The sequence below is a fragment of the Mustela putorius genome, unplaced genomic scaffold (genome assembly GCF_011764305.1).
Source record: "Mustela putorius furo isolate JIRA1106 unplaced genomic scaffold, ASM1176430v1.1 tig00003836_pilon_pilon_pilon, whole genome shotgun sequence".
Lineage (NCBI taxonomy): Eukaryota > Metazoa > Chordata > Mammalia > Carnivora > Mustelidae > Mustela > Mustela putorius.
The window spans coordinates 27,857,219-27,876,001 of NW_025421989.1; the positions used below are offsets into that span (position 1 = coordinate 27,857,219).

At 37.2% G+C, this 18,783-nt stretch overlaps 1 protein-coding gene across 3 annotated transcripts in view; it reads right to left on the minus strand.

Moving 5' to 3' along the window:
- Positions 1–18,783, minus strand: part of DMD (dystrophin) — a 2,119,021-nt gene that overhangs the window by 1,483,996 nt on the left and 616,242 nt on the right. For all 3 annotated transcript variants that reach the window (XM_045089435.1, XM_045089434.1, XM_045089436.1), the window contains exons 14-15: positions 6,926–7,027; positions 6,691–6,798 (exon numbers count right to left, since the gene is read on the minus strand). In XM_045089435.1, the coding sequence (XP_044945370.1) occupies positions 6,691–6,798; positions 6,926–7,027 (210 nt within the window). The remainder of the gene's footprint in view (positions 1–6,690; positions 6,799–6,925; positions 7,028–18,783) is intronic.

Sequence of the window (18,783 nt, forward strand, 5' to 3'; positions counted from 1 at the left end):
TTTCAATGTAGGAACTTATTAATACATTGGTTTTGTATGTCGATTTTGTTTCTTTAATTCACATGCTCACTCTCCATTAAATTTAAATGCACACTTGGACTAGTAGTAAAACAATAGTTGAGGTCCCTGGCTAGAGCTGGGACCTGAATTTAAATTTGTAGATTCCTCCAATTCCTTCATGGTGTCTCATTTTTGTTTTATTCTTTTAACTTTTGGCATTTGTTTGTTTTATTGCAAGTCATTTCTGTTTTGGTTTTTTTTTTTTTTTTAGTTATTATAGAATTAAAGGCATTGTAAATACACTTAAAATTATATATATGTGTGTGTGTATATGTACACACACATATGTATGCATGCATGCGTACACACACACACACATACACACACACAATCCTCTTTGGCTTAATTTCTCAGGGCTTAAGGGGCTACTTTAAATAGCTATATGTATAAGGCTCGGGGTGCAACATTGTTTAAGCTAAAGGTGTAATGCTTTGGAAACATTTTACAACAAGGAACTGAGAGTTATGTTTGAAGAAGAGGAAAGAATCTGTGTTTGAAATTTATGGGTAATTTCATGTTACCTAACAGTTTTTCTTAGATGATCTATAAAACTAATTGGATACCCAAAGAGATTTAGAAGCAAATGAAACTAAGACATCTGTGTTAAAATTAAGCCAAATGCAGAAGCACTTGGTGAGCAACAGAAAAAAGAGGGCGGGGAAGAGTCAAATCACCCTTAAAGAATAACATTAGGGAAAATGGACTCGAGGTAGAGTAAGAGAATTATTGTAATGACATTGTAGAATTGCTGAATCAGTGTATTTTTTACCTAAACCTATATGACAAGAACAGTATACCAAAGAGTGCTTCCATCTAGTAAATTTTAGATCTGCCTTTTCCAAAATGGTAGTGGCAGGTGAGTGATTCAGTTTGTTTCCTCTTGTTAGGGGAATGTTTCCTCTTGTTGGCTCACTCTCTCTCTCTTCATGATCTGCCCTACCTGAAGGATTCTCCTACCACAGCTAACAGGAGGAGAGTACAGGGAACCCATGACAGCATCAAATCATAGTAATGAATTACCTTCTCCCATCTACCTTGACCACCAACACTATTATGCTTGGATTTTGTGTATCCATATTAAATGACTATGATTTAACTGTTATTTGTTATCAGGGTATAAAATAGATGTCTTTCTGCATATCAAAAACTGATCACAGGTCTTGGAGCACCAGAGGACCACAGAGCTCTGGAAAACTCAGGAAGTTCTAGAAAACTTATCACATAGCAGAAGACAGCCAGGATCTTAAAGAAGAAATGTATTTTTATTTTTCAAAGAAGCCAAGCACCTGGACATACCTCCAAAATAGGCAGGAAGATAGTCAATAAACAAGATCAGGCTAGTAGTAAGGAGAGACAAGAGGCAGAGAAGCTGCTCAAGAAGACAGAACAGACGAGTTCTATCTGGTCAACGTTATAAGACAATTTAAAGCACAAAACGAACACATACTTACAAAAGGCCCAGAAATTCTTTGAGGAAACATCAGAGTCACGTGGAAGCCTTGCTAAAATAGATTTCTGGGCCCCACTTCCAGGCTGTATGAGTCAGTAGGTCTGGAATGAGACCTAAGAATTTGCATTTCTACCAAGTTCCCAGGTGTTGTTAGATTCAGGCATCCCAGGATCTACCAAGATCCCAGTATGGGGATCACACTTTGAGAACCACTGATTCTACTTGAATGAATTATTCAGTGGTGGTGACAGGATGTGAGGCAAAGGTATCAAGTCCTGGAACAACGGCACTATCAATAGGGACTTGATGAGCTACCATAAGTACTTCAACCCTGCCATTTGTCCCACAGCTACTTGAGACCATCCTCAACCCCATAGTACCCATGTATCCCCTGCACATCATCAGCTCACGGATCACCAGGCTTCCCAGAGCTGTCCTTGCCTGCAAAACACCACCAGTCCGCACAGAAGCTGCACACTTCCTTTCAACTTTGGACCTTCCCATGATAGCCTACATGATTCTACCAGCCTTGGAATTCACTTCATAAGGGTCACCATTTCTTCTTTCCTTTCCTTTTTATCATTTATAACAAATAAAAAGTCAGTTTTGACCACAAAAATTAAAAAAAAAAATAGATCTACATGGTTTGGATAAAAGCACAGATCTCGAGGAAATGAAATACTTGACTCTTCAGTTCCCACCTCAAATGAAAAGTAGGAGATCCCACAGGCTATTAATGATAATATTTCAAAACAAATTATACTGATTATAAATAAAAGAGAGTTTGAACACACTCTATCTATACCTAGGTAAGTAGTAGGAAATGGTGACAGATGGTACCTGTTTTGGGTCTCAGATTGTGACATATTTTAATGAACATTAAATTCTTATTCACTGCCTGAGTCAGCAGGGGAATTTTACCTCAAATTCTAGACCAGCTGTCAGGTTTTGTTAATTGGCTTAAACTATCAAACGGTAAGACTTATACAAAACATATTTTCACTTTGTTCACAAGCAAGGTGACATAATTTGAATTTTAATCATATTGGAAAATAATTGAGACTTTGCTAAAAGAGTATTTTCATGGTCCTGAGGCTAGTAAAGTCTTTTATTCACTAAAATGTCAATATAGTAGTACATGATCATTCTAAACGATACTTCTAATTGCAATTATTTTTTTTGTCAAGGAATCACATGATACGAGCAGTTCTGAAATAGCTTAACATGGCTGGACCTGAGTTTGGATGTCTTTGTGCTGTTTCACTCTGCTACTCATGTTATATGATATCTTATGCATGCCACATATTTTTTCCTGGGCCTCAGTATCTTCTTCTGAAATAACCTATCTTGTTCCCTGTCCTCTTCCCAATGCTACTTAGCTCAGTTCTACTAATTGGCCTCCTTCATACCGAAGAATATTACAAAAATGCAAATATGATTGTTATCAAATTCTCAGTGTCTCCCCATCAACTGTGGAAAAAAATTACAAATATATCACTGACATTTTTGTATTCTTTTGGTACAAATAGAGATGACCTTTCTGAAATCTATCTTTAGTGGTCAAATCACCCCAGAAAGCATGGTGTTTTTTTTGGAGGAATGAATTCTTTTCCATAACAAGCTAGCTTGTAGTAACAAGTAATACATTAGTGAATCTATTTTAAATTAAAAACATAAGATTCGTAACTATGGATCAAAAAAATGTATGATACAAATAAATATTTGGTAAAACAATATCAAGCATTAAATAAATGATTTAATTATATTATACAATATCGATACAGATATGAATAGGTTCATTTAGGTAAAATTATAAAACATTTATAACAGACCTTTGTTTTATATTAGAGTTAACATCAAGTTAGCATTTAATAGAACTGGTCTATCAAGAAAAATAAGAAGAAATTCTGACTATGTAATATTTTATTTGAAAAACTAAGCTCTTGGGGCATGTGGGTGACTCAGTGAGTTGAGCATCCAACTCGTGGTTTCAGCTCAGGTAAAAAAAAAAAAAAAAAAAAAAAAAAAAAAAAAAAAAAAAAACTAAGGGTTTTGGGATAGAGTCCCACATAGGGCTCGGCACTCAGCAGGAATTCTAAGAGTCTCTCCTTCTTCCTCTGCCCCTTCCCCCCTTCATTCATTCTCCCTCCCTCTCTCTCTCTGTCAAGTAAGAAAATAAAATCTTAAAAAAAAGAAGAAAAGAAAAACTAAGTTCTTAATATTACACTTCCCTTTCCTTTACAGCAAAATAATAAAGTTCACAGTGGAAGAGAAGCTTTAGAAATCTTTTCTAACCCTATAAGTTTCAACTCAAACTGAAATGTCTTATCGAAGCCCTCCCTGGTGTCCTTTTATTGCCAAAGTTCCCTCATTTCTCAAAATACACAAGTACTTATAATTAATGGCATTTGGGTTGCTTTAGTGTTTTTTCTAGTTTTCCAAATGAAGGCATAAGCCCCTTATGTGAGAATAATTCTCTCTTATATTTCTCAACGAATTTAATTTAGACTATTACTTTAGAACTCTATACTGTTAAAGCCTTCTAGGACGTTCCTAGTGTTACTTTTCATTTTAACTGAAATCTTCCAGGTATGCTGTATTTTTTCAAAAGTACAATTTTTGTTTTTGAAAGCCCATATGTCTTTATCTTACAGAATTAGTGTTGATATTCTTCCAAAATTCATGGAATGAGGTCTTAAGTGCCTACTGTGGTAATATTAGGAGATGGGGTTTCGGGGAGGTAATTAAGTTTAGATGAGAAGAGCAGCATGATCAGATCAGTGCCCTTAGAAGAAGAGGAAGAGACACCTGATCTTCCTTCACCTCTGCTATGTGAGGATACAGCTAGAAAATGTTGTCTAGAAGCCAGGAAAAGGACCCTCACCAAGAACCAAACCTGTCGGCACCCTGATGTCATGTTTCCAAGCTTCCAGAAATGTGAGAAATAAATGTCTGTTGTTTAAGCCATCCAGTCTTTGGAATACCACAGAAGTGGTGTTACAGAAGTCTGAGATGACTAACACAGGAATTGGTACCAAGAAGTGGGGTGCTGCTGTAACAAATGCCTAAAAATGTATATACAGCTTTGGAACTAAGTAATGGATAGAGACCGAGAGAGTTCTGAGGGGCACAGTAGAAAAAGCTGAGATCAACACGAAAGGACTCCTAAAGGCAATTCTGGTGAGGGCTCTGCTAGAAAAGAGGAGATCTGGAAAATGTCCAAGTTTTTAGAGAATACATAAATTAAGGTGGCCATAAATTTTGCTGTAAGTATGGATGATAAAGGTCATTTGATGAACTCGCAGAGGCAATTGAGGAAAATATCATTGGAAATGAAGATCTTGGTTATAAAGTGGGAAAGAATGTGGCTGAATTGTGTTGATGTCCAATATTTTTTGGAAGGCAGATGTCCAACATTTTGTGGAAGGAAAAACTTGTGGGTGATGAAACTGGATATTTAGCTAAGGAGATAGCTAAGCAAAGTATTGATGGAGTGGCAGGATATCTCTTGCTTAGGGTAAAATGCAAGAAGCGAGAAATGAATTGAAGAATAATCATTTGGCATAACAGTGCTAGAATTTAAAGATCTGGAAATTTCTCAACCTATCCATATTGCAAAACATGAGAAAATATGTTCGGAAGAGAACACTAAGTGTATGGCTGACTGACCATTTGATAAGATTAGTGTAGGTGGGAACCAGAGACCTAGTCAGCCATCTCAACAGAAGGCAGGAAGAGAGATGGAATTATACCAACAGCAACACTGCCAGCTGGGACTCAAGGAAACAGAGAAAACTGGACAGAATGAAGGAAGGCTGTCCAACATGTGCTATTGCTCAAGAAAAGGGAAGAATGATGTAGGTGGTTCAGAGATCCTAAGAGCTACCACTCCCACCACAGGCCCAGAAGGGAGGGCTAGCTCCTCCTGGGTTTCAAAGGGTAGGGCTACTTCTTCAGTTCATGGGGCAGGATGCCTCTACCCAGTAGTACCTCAGGAGCAGGTCCACTGGAGAGAGTCCCGTGGGCAGGGCTGCTGCAGAAGACCACATGTGTGGTGCCCTGTGGAAATGAAGAGGTGGGGCCCCCTAGTGCAGCTCTGGAGGTGATGCTGCTCCTCCAGTGGTCCTGGAGGGCAGTGCCTCAGTTCAAAGAGGATTATTCTTGAGGCTTAAGATCTAATGGAATTTTCCTTGCTGTGTTTTCGATCTTCATGGGACCTGTCACCCGCTCCATTTTTCCTATTTCTCCTATTTAAGAGTTCCAGGGCTCATGGGACAGAATGAATGTATTTTCCATGTGAGAAAGACATGAACTGGTGGGGGTGGGGGAGCATCCATGGATGTAATGTTATAGACTGGATGCCTGTGCCCCCACAAAATTCACATGTTGAACCCTACCTCCAAATACACACAAAAAATGTGATGGTATCAGGATGTAGGCCTTTAGGAGGTTATTAGGTTTAGATGAGCTCATGATGGTGGAGCCCCCATGTTGGGGTTCATGCCTTTATAAGAGAAGGAAATGCATGAGCATAGGTCAAAAGGTATAAGACTTTCACTGATAAAATAATTAAGTACCGATAATGCACTGTACAGCATAGTGACTGCAGTTAATAATAACATACTGGGTATTTGAAAGTTGTTAAGAGAATAGATCTTTAAAGTTCTCATCACAGGAGAAAAACATTGTAACTATGTGAGGTGCTGAATGGTAATTAATTGTGGCAATCATTTTGTAATATATACAAACACTGAATCATTACACTGTATTCCTGAAACTAATATAATGTGATACATCAATTACATCTCAATTTTTCAAATTAATTTTTTTTTAATGGGAAAAAGACACCAAAGTCTCTTTTCTTTCCACCATGGGAGCACAAAGTAAAAAGTTACAGTCTGCGAATCAGGAAAGGGGTCCTCACCAAAACCCAATGTCTGTTGTATAAGTCACCACACCACTGTTATTTTGTTATAGCAACCCAAGCTGTCTAAGATAATATAGCTGTCCCTATTTTAATTAAGAAAATTTACAATATGATACAACTGAATAGACTATGACTTAAGCACAAACAATGAACATTTGGCTTAAGATTAGGAAGAATAAAAAGACCAAATAATGGGGTTAATGTAAACTACTGGGTTTTTAAAAAAAAGTTTGAAAGTAAAAAAAATACATACAGCCAGTTTCTGAAGACTTGATAACACTTCACTTTGATCCTTAAAACCAGTTGTGTGAATCTTGTTCACCGCATCTTCTTTTTCTGAAAGCCACGCACTAAAAAGGCACTGAAGGAAATCAAGCAATTCAAAAAAGAAAATAAATAATTACTAAAGTAGATCATTGTATGTTTTCCTTTACCCATTTACCATTTTACCAAGTCTTTCACTGATACAATTTCCATGCATGACTCACCTGTTCTTCAGTAAAACGCTGCCATTTTAGGAGGACATCTTGCAAAAGCACCCAGCGATCTTCGGTCCACCTACAGATGTTTGCCCACCGATCTCCCAGTACCTGGGGAGCAGACAGCCCATAACCACATCAGCAAACAAGTAATTATTAACTGCATTTCATTTAAAATTGCATGAATGACTTGTGAAGGCATCTAATTTCGAGTCTCCTACATATACTAGGAGTTATAAAGGACACCATTTCTGCTTTTGCTTATGATTACAGAAGAAAGCACTATGCCTTTCATTTGTTTTTAGATTACTTCACTCACTCTTGCAGCCAACACTGAAAAGTAAAGATACTTACGAGGAGTCTGAGACAGTTACCACACCACCGTTTAAAATGTCTCCATGGCAAATGTAAAAGACCGAAGACATAGATAAAGAATTAAAGAGGATTCTGCATGGATAGTATGCAAAATGGGTATCTTTCTTAGGTCTGAAAATACATCCTGAAGAATAAAATTCTGCCCGCTAAATAGAATACCTAAAGACTCTTCTTTGAAGCAATCCTATGCAATTAGAACTGCTTAATGTCCCAATTGTAGGAGAAAATTGTTAGCTATTTAAATTATATCTGCATGTAGACTTTAAAAATTATCTGGTTTATTCTTACAGAGTATTTAAATTCACTCTCTCTCTCTAAATGATTCTAGTGAAAACCTGTAATATTCCCTGAGTAGTAACTGCCCTATCTCTAGCATATTACTATTATTTATGTGCACACACTATTTTAATATGTAACATAAACCAATTACCAACCGTATGCATGTATGTATATATGTATGTAAGTACGTATTTACTGGATGCTGGAGACAAACATCTTTAATAAAGATATTACCAAAACTCTGGCAAACATTTCAAAACAGATTTGCAAACATAATACTTTCCTCTTCAATTGGAAGCACTTTGAAAAGACAAGATGATAAGATAACACAACTTGAATCAACATTAGTTCAAATCTTTATATTTTTGACCACATAACTTATGTTTCCACATGATAAAACAGATGATAGCTTAAATCAGCATCAACAAATAAACTCCATGAGATGAAAATCTGTGCTGTTTGATGACTGATAATATGTTATGGTTAGATGTAGCCACTTTTTTTTTTTTTTTAATATTCCTGGCTCCCAGGATGAAAAAGAAATCTTTAAATATACACTTCATGTACGTAATAGTTTCTTTGCATATCTCTCTTCAAAAATACTTTATAGCAGTATATCAGTAGGTTACCCAGATGTTTAACTTTATAATTTTGCACCAAAACTACAGATCTGTTATATTTTCATAACATACTGATTTTGTCCCACATTAATCAAGCTGAAAAACCATTGAAATGAACATGCTCTTGTCTCTCACAATACAAAGAGCAATTTGACAGAAAAAGAAACCCTTCCAGTAGTAACACTCAGTTGTTTAACCTGAGTGTTTGGCCTACTGAGAGAAGCAGGCTTTTTCTTCCTCCGGTATACTCACATCCACACCACCTCTGTGTGCATCCAGGTCGAGCACATGGATTCATAAGCTAGGAGACCACAGTGTGTTTCCCGTTGCTCTAACCAAGTGGGAAGCGTGTAGATAATGATTCACCATTCCAGGTACATAGCTAGCAAACACCTCAAGGCAATTATTGCAACAGGTGGTTAATTTGCAGAGTGGATTTATAGTTCTAGATCAAATCAGCCTATATGCACATATGTGTGTACATATCTCTACACATACACATCATCTATGCACATACACATATTCCTATACCTTTCTATTTCTTAACCCTCCAAAACAATGTTTTAATTTTTTTGAGTTTTGTGCAAATCTCTACATTCTACCCTATAAGGGAAAGAGTCTGCAATAAGAAAGGTCAGAAAGTAGACTATGTTTATCCAAAATCAATTCACCTTCCACATTACTGGTTTTTTTTAAATACATATAACTTTAAAGTGTGGACACTTAACCCCCAATATCTTTAAAGAAATCATTTCATCTAGGAGGCTCAGGTGGTTAAGTGCCTGCCTTTGGCTCAGGTCATGATCCCATGATTCTGGGATGGAGCCCGTCATTGGGCTCCTTACTCAGTGGGGAGTCTGCTTCTCCCTCTACCCCTCCCCCAGCTCACGCTCTCTCTCTTTCTCTTTCTCTCTCTCCCAAATAAATAACAACTTGAAAAAAAAAGTTTCTAATGACAAACACCCGTTTCTAAGGAAAAAAAAATTATTTGAAGTATAGTCACTGGATCCCCAATATTAAACAAACTCATTTCCTTGACAAACCTAAGCCTTGGGGTGTGGTGGGAGAACTAGAAAATGCAGCTTCAAAACTGCAGGGAAGCAAAGTACAATGGGGAAAAATAATAAATAAATCAAGTCTCCGAACACTGAAACTTTCAACAAAGCAAAGTTTCATTTATTTTTATTTTTATTTATTTTATTTTTTTATAAACATATATTTTTATCCCCAGAGGTACAGGTCTGTGAATCACCAGGTCTACACACTTCACAGCACCCACCAAAGCACATACCCTCCCCAATGTCCATAACCCCACCCCCTTCTCCCAACCCCCTCCCCCCAGCAACCCTCCGTTTGTTTTGTGAGATTAAGAGTCACTTATGTGACTCTTAATCTTGCAAAGTTTCATTTTTTAAAAAATATCATAACAACTCATTTAGAATTTAAGTAGATAACTTTAAGTTTATTCACAGCTTCTAGTCCAAGCAGAGGTCCCATGCCTTGACTCTGCTTGCGCTCCATCAAATTCTCCGATTAGACTTGGTGAGAGCCAGCTTGTTAGGAAGTTACTTGCATCTGTATTTTTCTGCAAGAAAATTGGGACTGGACTGCTTGATCTTCTGATATTATCGTAAGACTTCTTCATGAACATTGTGATACACCTTTGAGCCTGGAGAAAGCTGCTTCTGCTGTTCATCCAGCTTGATAAATCTTCTAGCTACAGTCTCCATCCTGGCATGCAAGGCCCCAGACTCATAATCAGCACCAAAGCCATCCTTGTCTCATAGGAGATGACAGCAATAGATTCTGTCAAATCATCTGGGAGTTGAAGAAGGCTTGGTGGACATACCGCAACCCTCTTTAACTTCTTCAAAGGAATTGGGACTGGAGTTGTGCAGCTTGGCAATTTCCTCTTCTATTTTAAGGTCCTCTTCCTTTTCTTCAGTTGTCTCAATGTGCATTTTACTTTGGCACTTTTCCTTCTCTTTTTAGCCTTTTTTGGAAATCTCTGTGAGACAATGAATGGTTTTCTTCCAAAGGCTTTGGACACTTTAATAGAACTAAACCAGGGTTAAGGTTTTCCAGAGGAATCCTAGAAGTATAACTGTCTTGCCGGTCCTGATAGTTAATAGTGTTTGGACTAAAACTGTCAACAGGTAGATCTTGAGTACCCCGGCCTGCTGGAGTGCTGGGGAAACTGGAGTTAGAATTTATGATCTGGGGAGGACTGGAGCTGGGCAGGTGGATTGAAGCTAGCGGCAGAAGGGTAGGGAATGCAGCGGCTGCAGGGGACAACAGGAGGCCTGGAGCAGATTTTTCACTGCTGGGATTTCAAATGATCACTTAATGATGGAGGCACTCGATCTGTCAGGTGAGATATTCAAGTTTTTTTATTCAGTAAAGGATCAGTGAAATCTGAATCTCAAAGCTGTTTCTGAGGAGACGATGTGACATCTTTTCTAGAATATACAGGAGATTCTGAATGGCCAGTGCTGGCAGTGTTCTGAGACAGATTTAGTGTGCTCGAGAGCAGTGCCTAATGACCTTCTGCTTATTTCTGTCTATTTCACTGTATCGGGGCCAGTCTCTTTGAAGCACTTTAAAAACACAATCATTTAAAGTATATGAGAGGTCTTTAAGATTCAGATCGGCTACCTTTTGCAGAATTGTTCCAAGGGAGTTCTCATCTATCTTCCTTCTTGCTTCCTTCCTTTCTTTTTTTTTCTTTCTTTCTGACACCATGTTTCTGCAGCAGAGTCAGCAGCTCAGGTTTCTTGCAGGACTTCAGGACCAGTAAGTGAACCACCCTGTCCCTTAGGTCACCACTGAGATAGATGGCTGCTGCCATGTGTCTTTTGACTCATATGTTCAAGATTTGTGGGGGTTGACCCCTTCCTCTCAGGCACTGTATCTGAAACAGCTTGAGGTGCTTTCCAAATCTGCACTCTTGTCCCTATATAGGGTCCACCAGGTTTGATCACTCTCGTCCTTTGGTCATGGCATTCCTTCGCCTGGCTCATTTTTCCTTTTGTTATCTCATATGAATCATTTTGTGGCACACACTGTACCTTTATTGTGTATAAATCCTGGGCAATTAAGCTGGCAGACTCCAGAGCTAGAGAACGTTGGCTGGATGCAGTCACAGCTGCGCTGAGGGTGGTCTTTACGCACATTTGACCAACAGAAGTTAAAAGGCATATACTTTATCAAGGGGAATCTTTTTTTTTTTTTTTTTGGGTAAGGAATTTTGACAACAACTTAGAGCTCTTGGAACTGAATTGAAGATAGAAAGGGAATTAAATTATTGTGGCTCTGGTAGGTCTTGAGTGCCCAGATCGCCATCTCGGTAAGCTTCACAGGTAGCCATGTGATATTTTTCCCCAGCTGCCTCCACAACAGCCTCTAGCATGGCCCCCCATGTGGGCTCTAGCCTCAATGATGGCCTCAGCTGGTCCGGCTTCTGCAGCTGCTGCCTTAGCCACAGTTATCTCACTGCTCAGGTACTGTCTTATACCTGACTACCAATGTTATTTAGATGGAAAAAATATATATATATAAGCATATTTATATTTATGTAATGTGATGAGGGAATGTTTTAGGACAAAAATATGTATCATTTATTTTAATTCCATTATGATGCACTTCAGAGACTTAAACTTCAACTTTTTGACTTTAACATAAATAAGAGAATTATTTTTCTATAGCCACTGGATCTTTACAATGGGAAGTATCTCAGAATAGAGATATGCTTTGTTTTGTATAAAATTTGGGCTACAAAAGTTGTAACTCATACATTTTACAAATATATTTGGTATGTAAGATAATAAGCCTTGCCATAATTGATGCCACATGGTTTGATCTACCTAGAAGATACTAAAATATGACTCAGATAATACAAATGTAATTAGCACCATGAAAAATCCTCCAATTTCTAGGAGGCTTGAACACCTATCCAATTTCTTAAAAACTGTCTACCCTACCATCTTTTCAAAAAGGGAGTACCATGCATGAATCAGGAATAGGCAATAAACATTCTACTAACAGTATGAAAATGATCATGTACTCATATGCAGCTTAGTCACAAGTGAGTTTTCAGTTTTTCTTCAGAAATGTCAATAAAAACATTATTGCTTTCAACATAATGTAACCGATTTTCATACTTTTTATAGTTTCATTCTCTATTCCTTTTGAATGATATTAGTTTGTGGCAGAAGTCATACCACTGAAATAATAGTGCAAGATAACCAAAGGAAATGTGCTAACATAAATCAATGAATTCAACACATTAACGATTAAGTTATTACAACCAATTATTTAGGAATTTTTTTTTGAAACATATTAGAGATTCTTTAAGTGAATTTCCTAGTGACCATGTCAGTACACATCAGGTAAAATGGTGTGTAACAGATCTGTGAATGGATTTGCTGTGGAGAAAAAAAAAAATTAGCTTCAGAGAAAATCTGACCCCTTATAGCAATAAGCTACACTATCTGCCTGATTTGAAGATAAAGATATAAAAGGCCAAATTGTGGGATGTTGATTGCATCCCCTCGATCCCACTGGAGATGGGAGTCAAGCATGGGAAAGATACACTCAAAGTGAAGCACCATCTTCTTAAATGTAAGGAAATGTACTGAAACTTCTAAACAGATATAGCATCATCTCTCTGGTATCCGCTGAAGAGCATCTTATGTTTGTAATCTCATAGGCTGATGATTACAATTTATTAATTTTAGTAGGACATCTTATTAAACAAATCCAAATAAAGATCTCCATACACTAGATTCCTTTACATTATTAATTTTATAGAAATTCCAAAATATACCAATGTGATAAACTTTACACTGTAGTTCTTTTTTTACTATATGAATAAGTAACAAAAAATTAATAATACACCTAGATACATAGTCAACCTATTAAGAAAATTATTTGAAGAAGGGTCTTTGGTATTCTAATAATAATAATAGATGATTTTGATAATCCATTAAAGGCTTATAACTCAGCCAATCCAATATTTTAACTTTCAGTTAATGAAAGTCTTTAATGCATTTATTCATCCATCATGAATCCGTCTAAACAACAAATACATATTGAACACACACTATGTGACAAAAATGAACAGAATGAAAGAAATTATGGGCTGGTAATGCTGCTATAAACACTGGGGTGTATGTGCCACTTGGGAGTCAGTATTTTTGCGTCCCTTGGGTAAATACCTAGCAGGGCAATTGCTGAGCAGTTCTATATTTAACATTTTGAGGAACCTCTATACTGTTTTCCAGAGCGGCTGTACCAGCTTGCATTCTCACCAACACTGTAGGAGTTTCTCCACATCCTTACCAACATCTGTTGTCTCTCGTGTTGTTAATTTTAGCCATTCTGACAGGTGTGAGGAGGCATTGCATCCTGGTTTTGATTTGTGTTTCCTTGATGATAAAGGATGTTGAGCATCTTTTCACATGTCAGTTAGCTACCTGGATGTCTTCTTTGGAGAAATATCTGTTCATGTCTTCTACCCATTTCTTAACTGGATTATTTGTTTTTTCGGTGTTGAGTTGGTAAGTTCTTTATAGATTGTAGCTACTGACCCTTTATCAGATATGTAATTTGCAAACATCGTCTCCCATTTCATAGGTTACCTTTTAGTTGTGTTGATTGTTTCCTTTGTCATGCAGAAGCTTTTTATCTTGATGAAGTCCTGATGGTTCATTTTGCTTTTGCTTCCCTGGCCTCCAGAGATGTGTGTAGTAAGAAGCTGCCAAGGGCAAGGTCAAAGAGGTTGCTGCCTGTGTTCCCCTCTATGATTTTGATGGTTTCCTGTCTCATATTTGGTCTCAGCCATCAAAAAGAATGAAATCTTGCCATTTTCAGTGATGTGGACAGAGCTAGAGTGTATTATGCTAAGCAAAATAAGTCAGCCAGAGAAAGATAAATACCATATGATCTCACTCATATGTGAGATTTAAGAAACAAAACAGATAAAGCTAGGGGAAAGGGAAAAAAGAGACAGGGAAGCAAACCATAAGAGACTCTTAACTATAGAGAACAAACTGAGGGTTGATGGAGGGAGGTGGGTGGAGGATGAGCTAAATGAATGATGGGTATTAAGGGGGGGCACTTATTACAATTACCACTGGGTGGTAAGTGATGAATCACTAAATTCTACACCTAAAACCAATTTTACCATATATGTTAACTAACTAGAATTTAAATGAAGACTTGAAATAAAAAGAAGTTATTGGCTGAACTGTGTCTCCTTTTTTTTGAATCTATCTTAATGAGAGAAGATGTTAGTTGAAGGACACATTATAGCATTATACACACTGTAGATTCAGTGAATGAAAAGTATAACTATTCTCCTATGATTCTACACACACATTTACAAAGACTTGTATCTTAATGCAAGAAGATGTTAGTTGAAGGACACATAATATGCTTTGTAGTTTCAATGAGTTCAGCACAAAACTGTTCTAATATGTATCTACACTTACGCTTTGAAACATTTATATCTTTTTCTAAATTTATATTTAAATTCTAGTTAACATACAGTGTAATATTAGTTTCAGGTGTATAATACAGCGATTTAACACTTCCATACATCACCCTGTGCTTATCACAACAACAAGAGCACTCCTTAATCCCCATCACCTATTATCTCCATCCCCTTACTCCCCTCCCCTCTGGTAATCATCAGCTTGCTCTCTACAGTTTAGAATCTGTTTCCTAGTTTACCTCTCTCATTTTTCCTCCTATGATCATTTGTTTTGCTTTTTAAATTCAATACATGAGTGAAATCATACAGAATTCATCTTTCTCTGACTGATTTATTTCACTTAACATAATATTCACTATCTCCATCCATGTCATCCCAAATAGCAAGATTTTATTCTTTTTGATGGCTAAGTAATATTCCATTGTGTGTGTGTGTGTGTGCATGTGTGTGCGTGTGTCTGTGTGTGTCTGTGTGAGTGTGTGTGTACACCCCACATCTTCTTTATCTATTCTTCATTTAATGGACATTTGAACAGTGTATGCTTAAAATTCATATGCTGAACGGGTCCCTGGGTGGCTCAGTCAGTTAAGCATCTGACTTCATCTCAGATCATGATCACAGGGTCCTGGGATTGAGCCCCAAGTCAGGCTCCCTGCTCATTGGGGAGCCTGTTTCTACCTACGCCTGCTGCTCCCCTGTTTATCTTTCTCTCATGTAAGTAAGTAAATAAATAAATATATAAACAAATAAAATCTTTTTAAACATTTCATAAGGTGAAGCCCTATCCCCCTCTACTACAGAACGTGACTGTATTAGGTGACAGGGCCTTTATAGTTAGGACTTTTACATAGGGATTTTAAGTTAAAATGAGGTTATTAGGGTGGGACCCAATCTAATCTGACAGGTATCCTTATAAGAAAAGGAATTCTGCATACAGAGAAAGATACCAGGGATGTGTGGGCATACAGGAGAGACCATATGAAGACACAGCAAGAAGACAGCCATCTGTAAGCCAAGGAGAAAGGCCCCAGAAGGAACAAAACCTGCCAATACTTTGATCTTTCACTTCAAGGCTCCAGAACTACGAAAAAAAAATTTTCTGTTATCCAGGTTACCCAGTCTTTGGTATTTTGTTATGGCAGCCCTAACAAACTAACATAAAAGATATATTTAAGAGGGACTGATTCCATGGCACTAGAAAATATCTCACAGGGGTGCCTGGGTGGCTTAGTGGGTTAGGCCTCTGCCTTTGGCTCAGGTCATGATCTCAAGTCCTGGGACTGAGCCCCACATAGGGTTCTCTGCTCAGCAGGGAGTCCGTTTCCCTCTCTCTCTCTCTGCCTGCCTCTCTGCCTACTTGTGATCTCTGTCTTTCAAAATAAATAAATAAAATCTTTTAAAAAAATCTCACAAAACTTAAGTTGTTGAAAGTAAAGATCTATTTATTACAGTGGGAAAATTTGAGAAAATACATTTCAATTACTGAATTAAAATTATTTCAAATTATTTAAACATAAAAATTTTAATAATTTATTGTGATTCAATTTCCCAAATACATAAATGCTTTCACTCTAAAATTTTGTGTTTTATGTGGGGAAGATATAAATATGTTGAGCTAAACAGCTTAGATTTATGTGTTAGGCCAGTCAATTGCTTGGATTACCAACATGTGTATGTCTTCACAAATTACAAAAATAAAAACATTTTTTAAGATATATTTATGATAAAGAGAAAGCAAGCACAGGCAGGGGTAGGGAGGAGCAGAGCCTGAGGGACAAGCAGACTCTACGCTGAAGCAGATTCTGACACACAGGGCTTGATCTCATGACCCTGAGATCATGACCTGAACTGAAATCAAGAGTTGGATGCTCAACCAAGTGAGCCACACAGAAAAAAAAAAAAAATGTAACACATCCCTCTCTTGTAATGATTCTGACAGTTCTTTGAATGTCTTTTAAATTATCCCACATCCCCCCAAAAATCAAGTGACTTTTCAGAAATTCATGGCTAAATAATTTCCTCTCTCTCTCTATGAAAACAATCATGCCAACCCCTGTAAGAATTGGTACAAATATTAAGCAAGATTATATATTGAAAAAGAGTTTTAATTTGAACCGAGTCATACAAGTGTTAATAGCTATTTACATTTTGTTTGATCATTGTGTTTATTTCAAATCTTCCAAGAACCAGCAAGGGTCATCTATTTCACCCTACTCACTCTAGAAAGGTACTTACTAAATCTTTACAACTAGTTGTTTAGACTTCAATTATATTCTTCTTTAAAGATTTACAACACAAGAGAGTATAACTATCCTTTATTAACACATTCCACTGTTACTCTCTGAAAGCCCTCAGTGAACTGAATCTAAGTCACTTCTGTTAGAATGTGGGCAGGATGCTTTTTACTCATCTCAGTAAAATTAGATAAGTGAATTAGAAATTGCTTGCTCATATATTGTACATGTCAGCCCACAGGTAGATTTTTGTAATGGCATATGCACAAATATAAATAGACATACACAGTGCTCGAAGTTATGGATTTATCTGGTTATTACTTAGAAATGTTGGCCCTAATTTGAATTACAAAGAATAGAGCTAAGCAATTGGAAGATTATCAGTCAACTCTATAATCACTCAAAGACACTGGTTCCTATCATTGCCTAAAGGGATTTAACAAGTCTAAGAGATTGGATCAAATGGGACTGACATAAAGCTAAATAATTTTTTTGGAGCATCACTGTATTAGGATTAGAAACCTCTTCTCTAGAGAAAGAAAGTATTTCTCTGAGTTTCTATTTAAGTATATGAATCCTTTGAGCTTTTAGAAGTAATGCACATTTTTGTAATGCTATGTAAACATTATGTACATAAATCAAAATGAATTATAACATCTTGTGAAGTGATAAGAAGAAATTAATTTTTATTTATGTTCTCATTTTGTCTCAGCAGTAAGAGAAGCTAAAGGTCGGCTCACTTACTCTAACACACTTTCATGGGCTAAATCACAACTCCATTATCATTTGTGCTTAGATGCACAATGAGGAAGCCTCCCCCCCCATTTAATTTTATTCCATATCATTATACAAACCAAGGACATTTCTCATCTGAGTTCCTTTGTTTGGTTGAGTTGGTTTTTCAAAGCAAAAGTGAGAAGTAGCTATCAGAGGAACATTTGGATAAAGGCAACTGAGGAAAATTTGACAAGCCTAGAACGTAAAACTTAAGTATCTTGACCCTTGAATTTATTGAGGCTAGGGATAGAATGTGAGAGCTGAAATGTGGCCATCAAGACTGGCAGGAAGAGATAAAGTGGTCCGAGGAGTATGTCCACAAAGAAAGGAACAATTATGTGCCATAGACCACACAACAGAGCCGCAACTGGGATTTATACAAAAGGGAGACAGCAGGCAGCCCATCTCATTTTATTTTAGTTTCAGACCTTGGGATATACTCCCCAGCTAAATGACTTTTATGTGTAATTGTGTAATGAGCCTCCTGAAAATTAACATTTTTTAATTTTTTTCCTACTTTAAAAACATAGAAGAGTTAAAAAGGGTAAGCAACTTCACCTTACTGATGGTGATGTGGAAATAACATCAAGTAACTCATTGAAAGAAATGAAAATAACACCAATCATGAGGCTAGAAATGGGGCAGAGTACTACTGACAACTGTTTAGCCAATACTATAATTCTTTTCTCAATTTCACATTTCTACAAACTGCTAACCAAAGCAGCATATTATAAAATGGCATGCCTTATATCTTCGCTAATATATGGTCCAGTGAGGAAAAACGTGTCCTGATGTGCTGGAAACACTTATTGTAGATTTCTCTGAAATTCTCATTCTTCCTCCTGTTTAAATGATCCTGCAGTCCCTCTGGACTGAACTCAAGGGACCTGTGAAGGAACGCTGGCCACTTGTAAAGGTGTGGTTTATAGGTGACACCTGTTCATGAGATGAGTTAAGTAACTCATCTAAGGCCACGGAGGCCCCAGGATTGAGTTTCAGGGATATGACCTCAGATCTGTCTGGCTACAAGCCTGTGTTCTTTCATGATGTCATTTACTGAGGGGAACATGCAGCATTCAATTTGCCTCG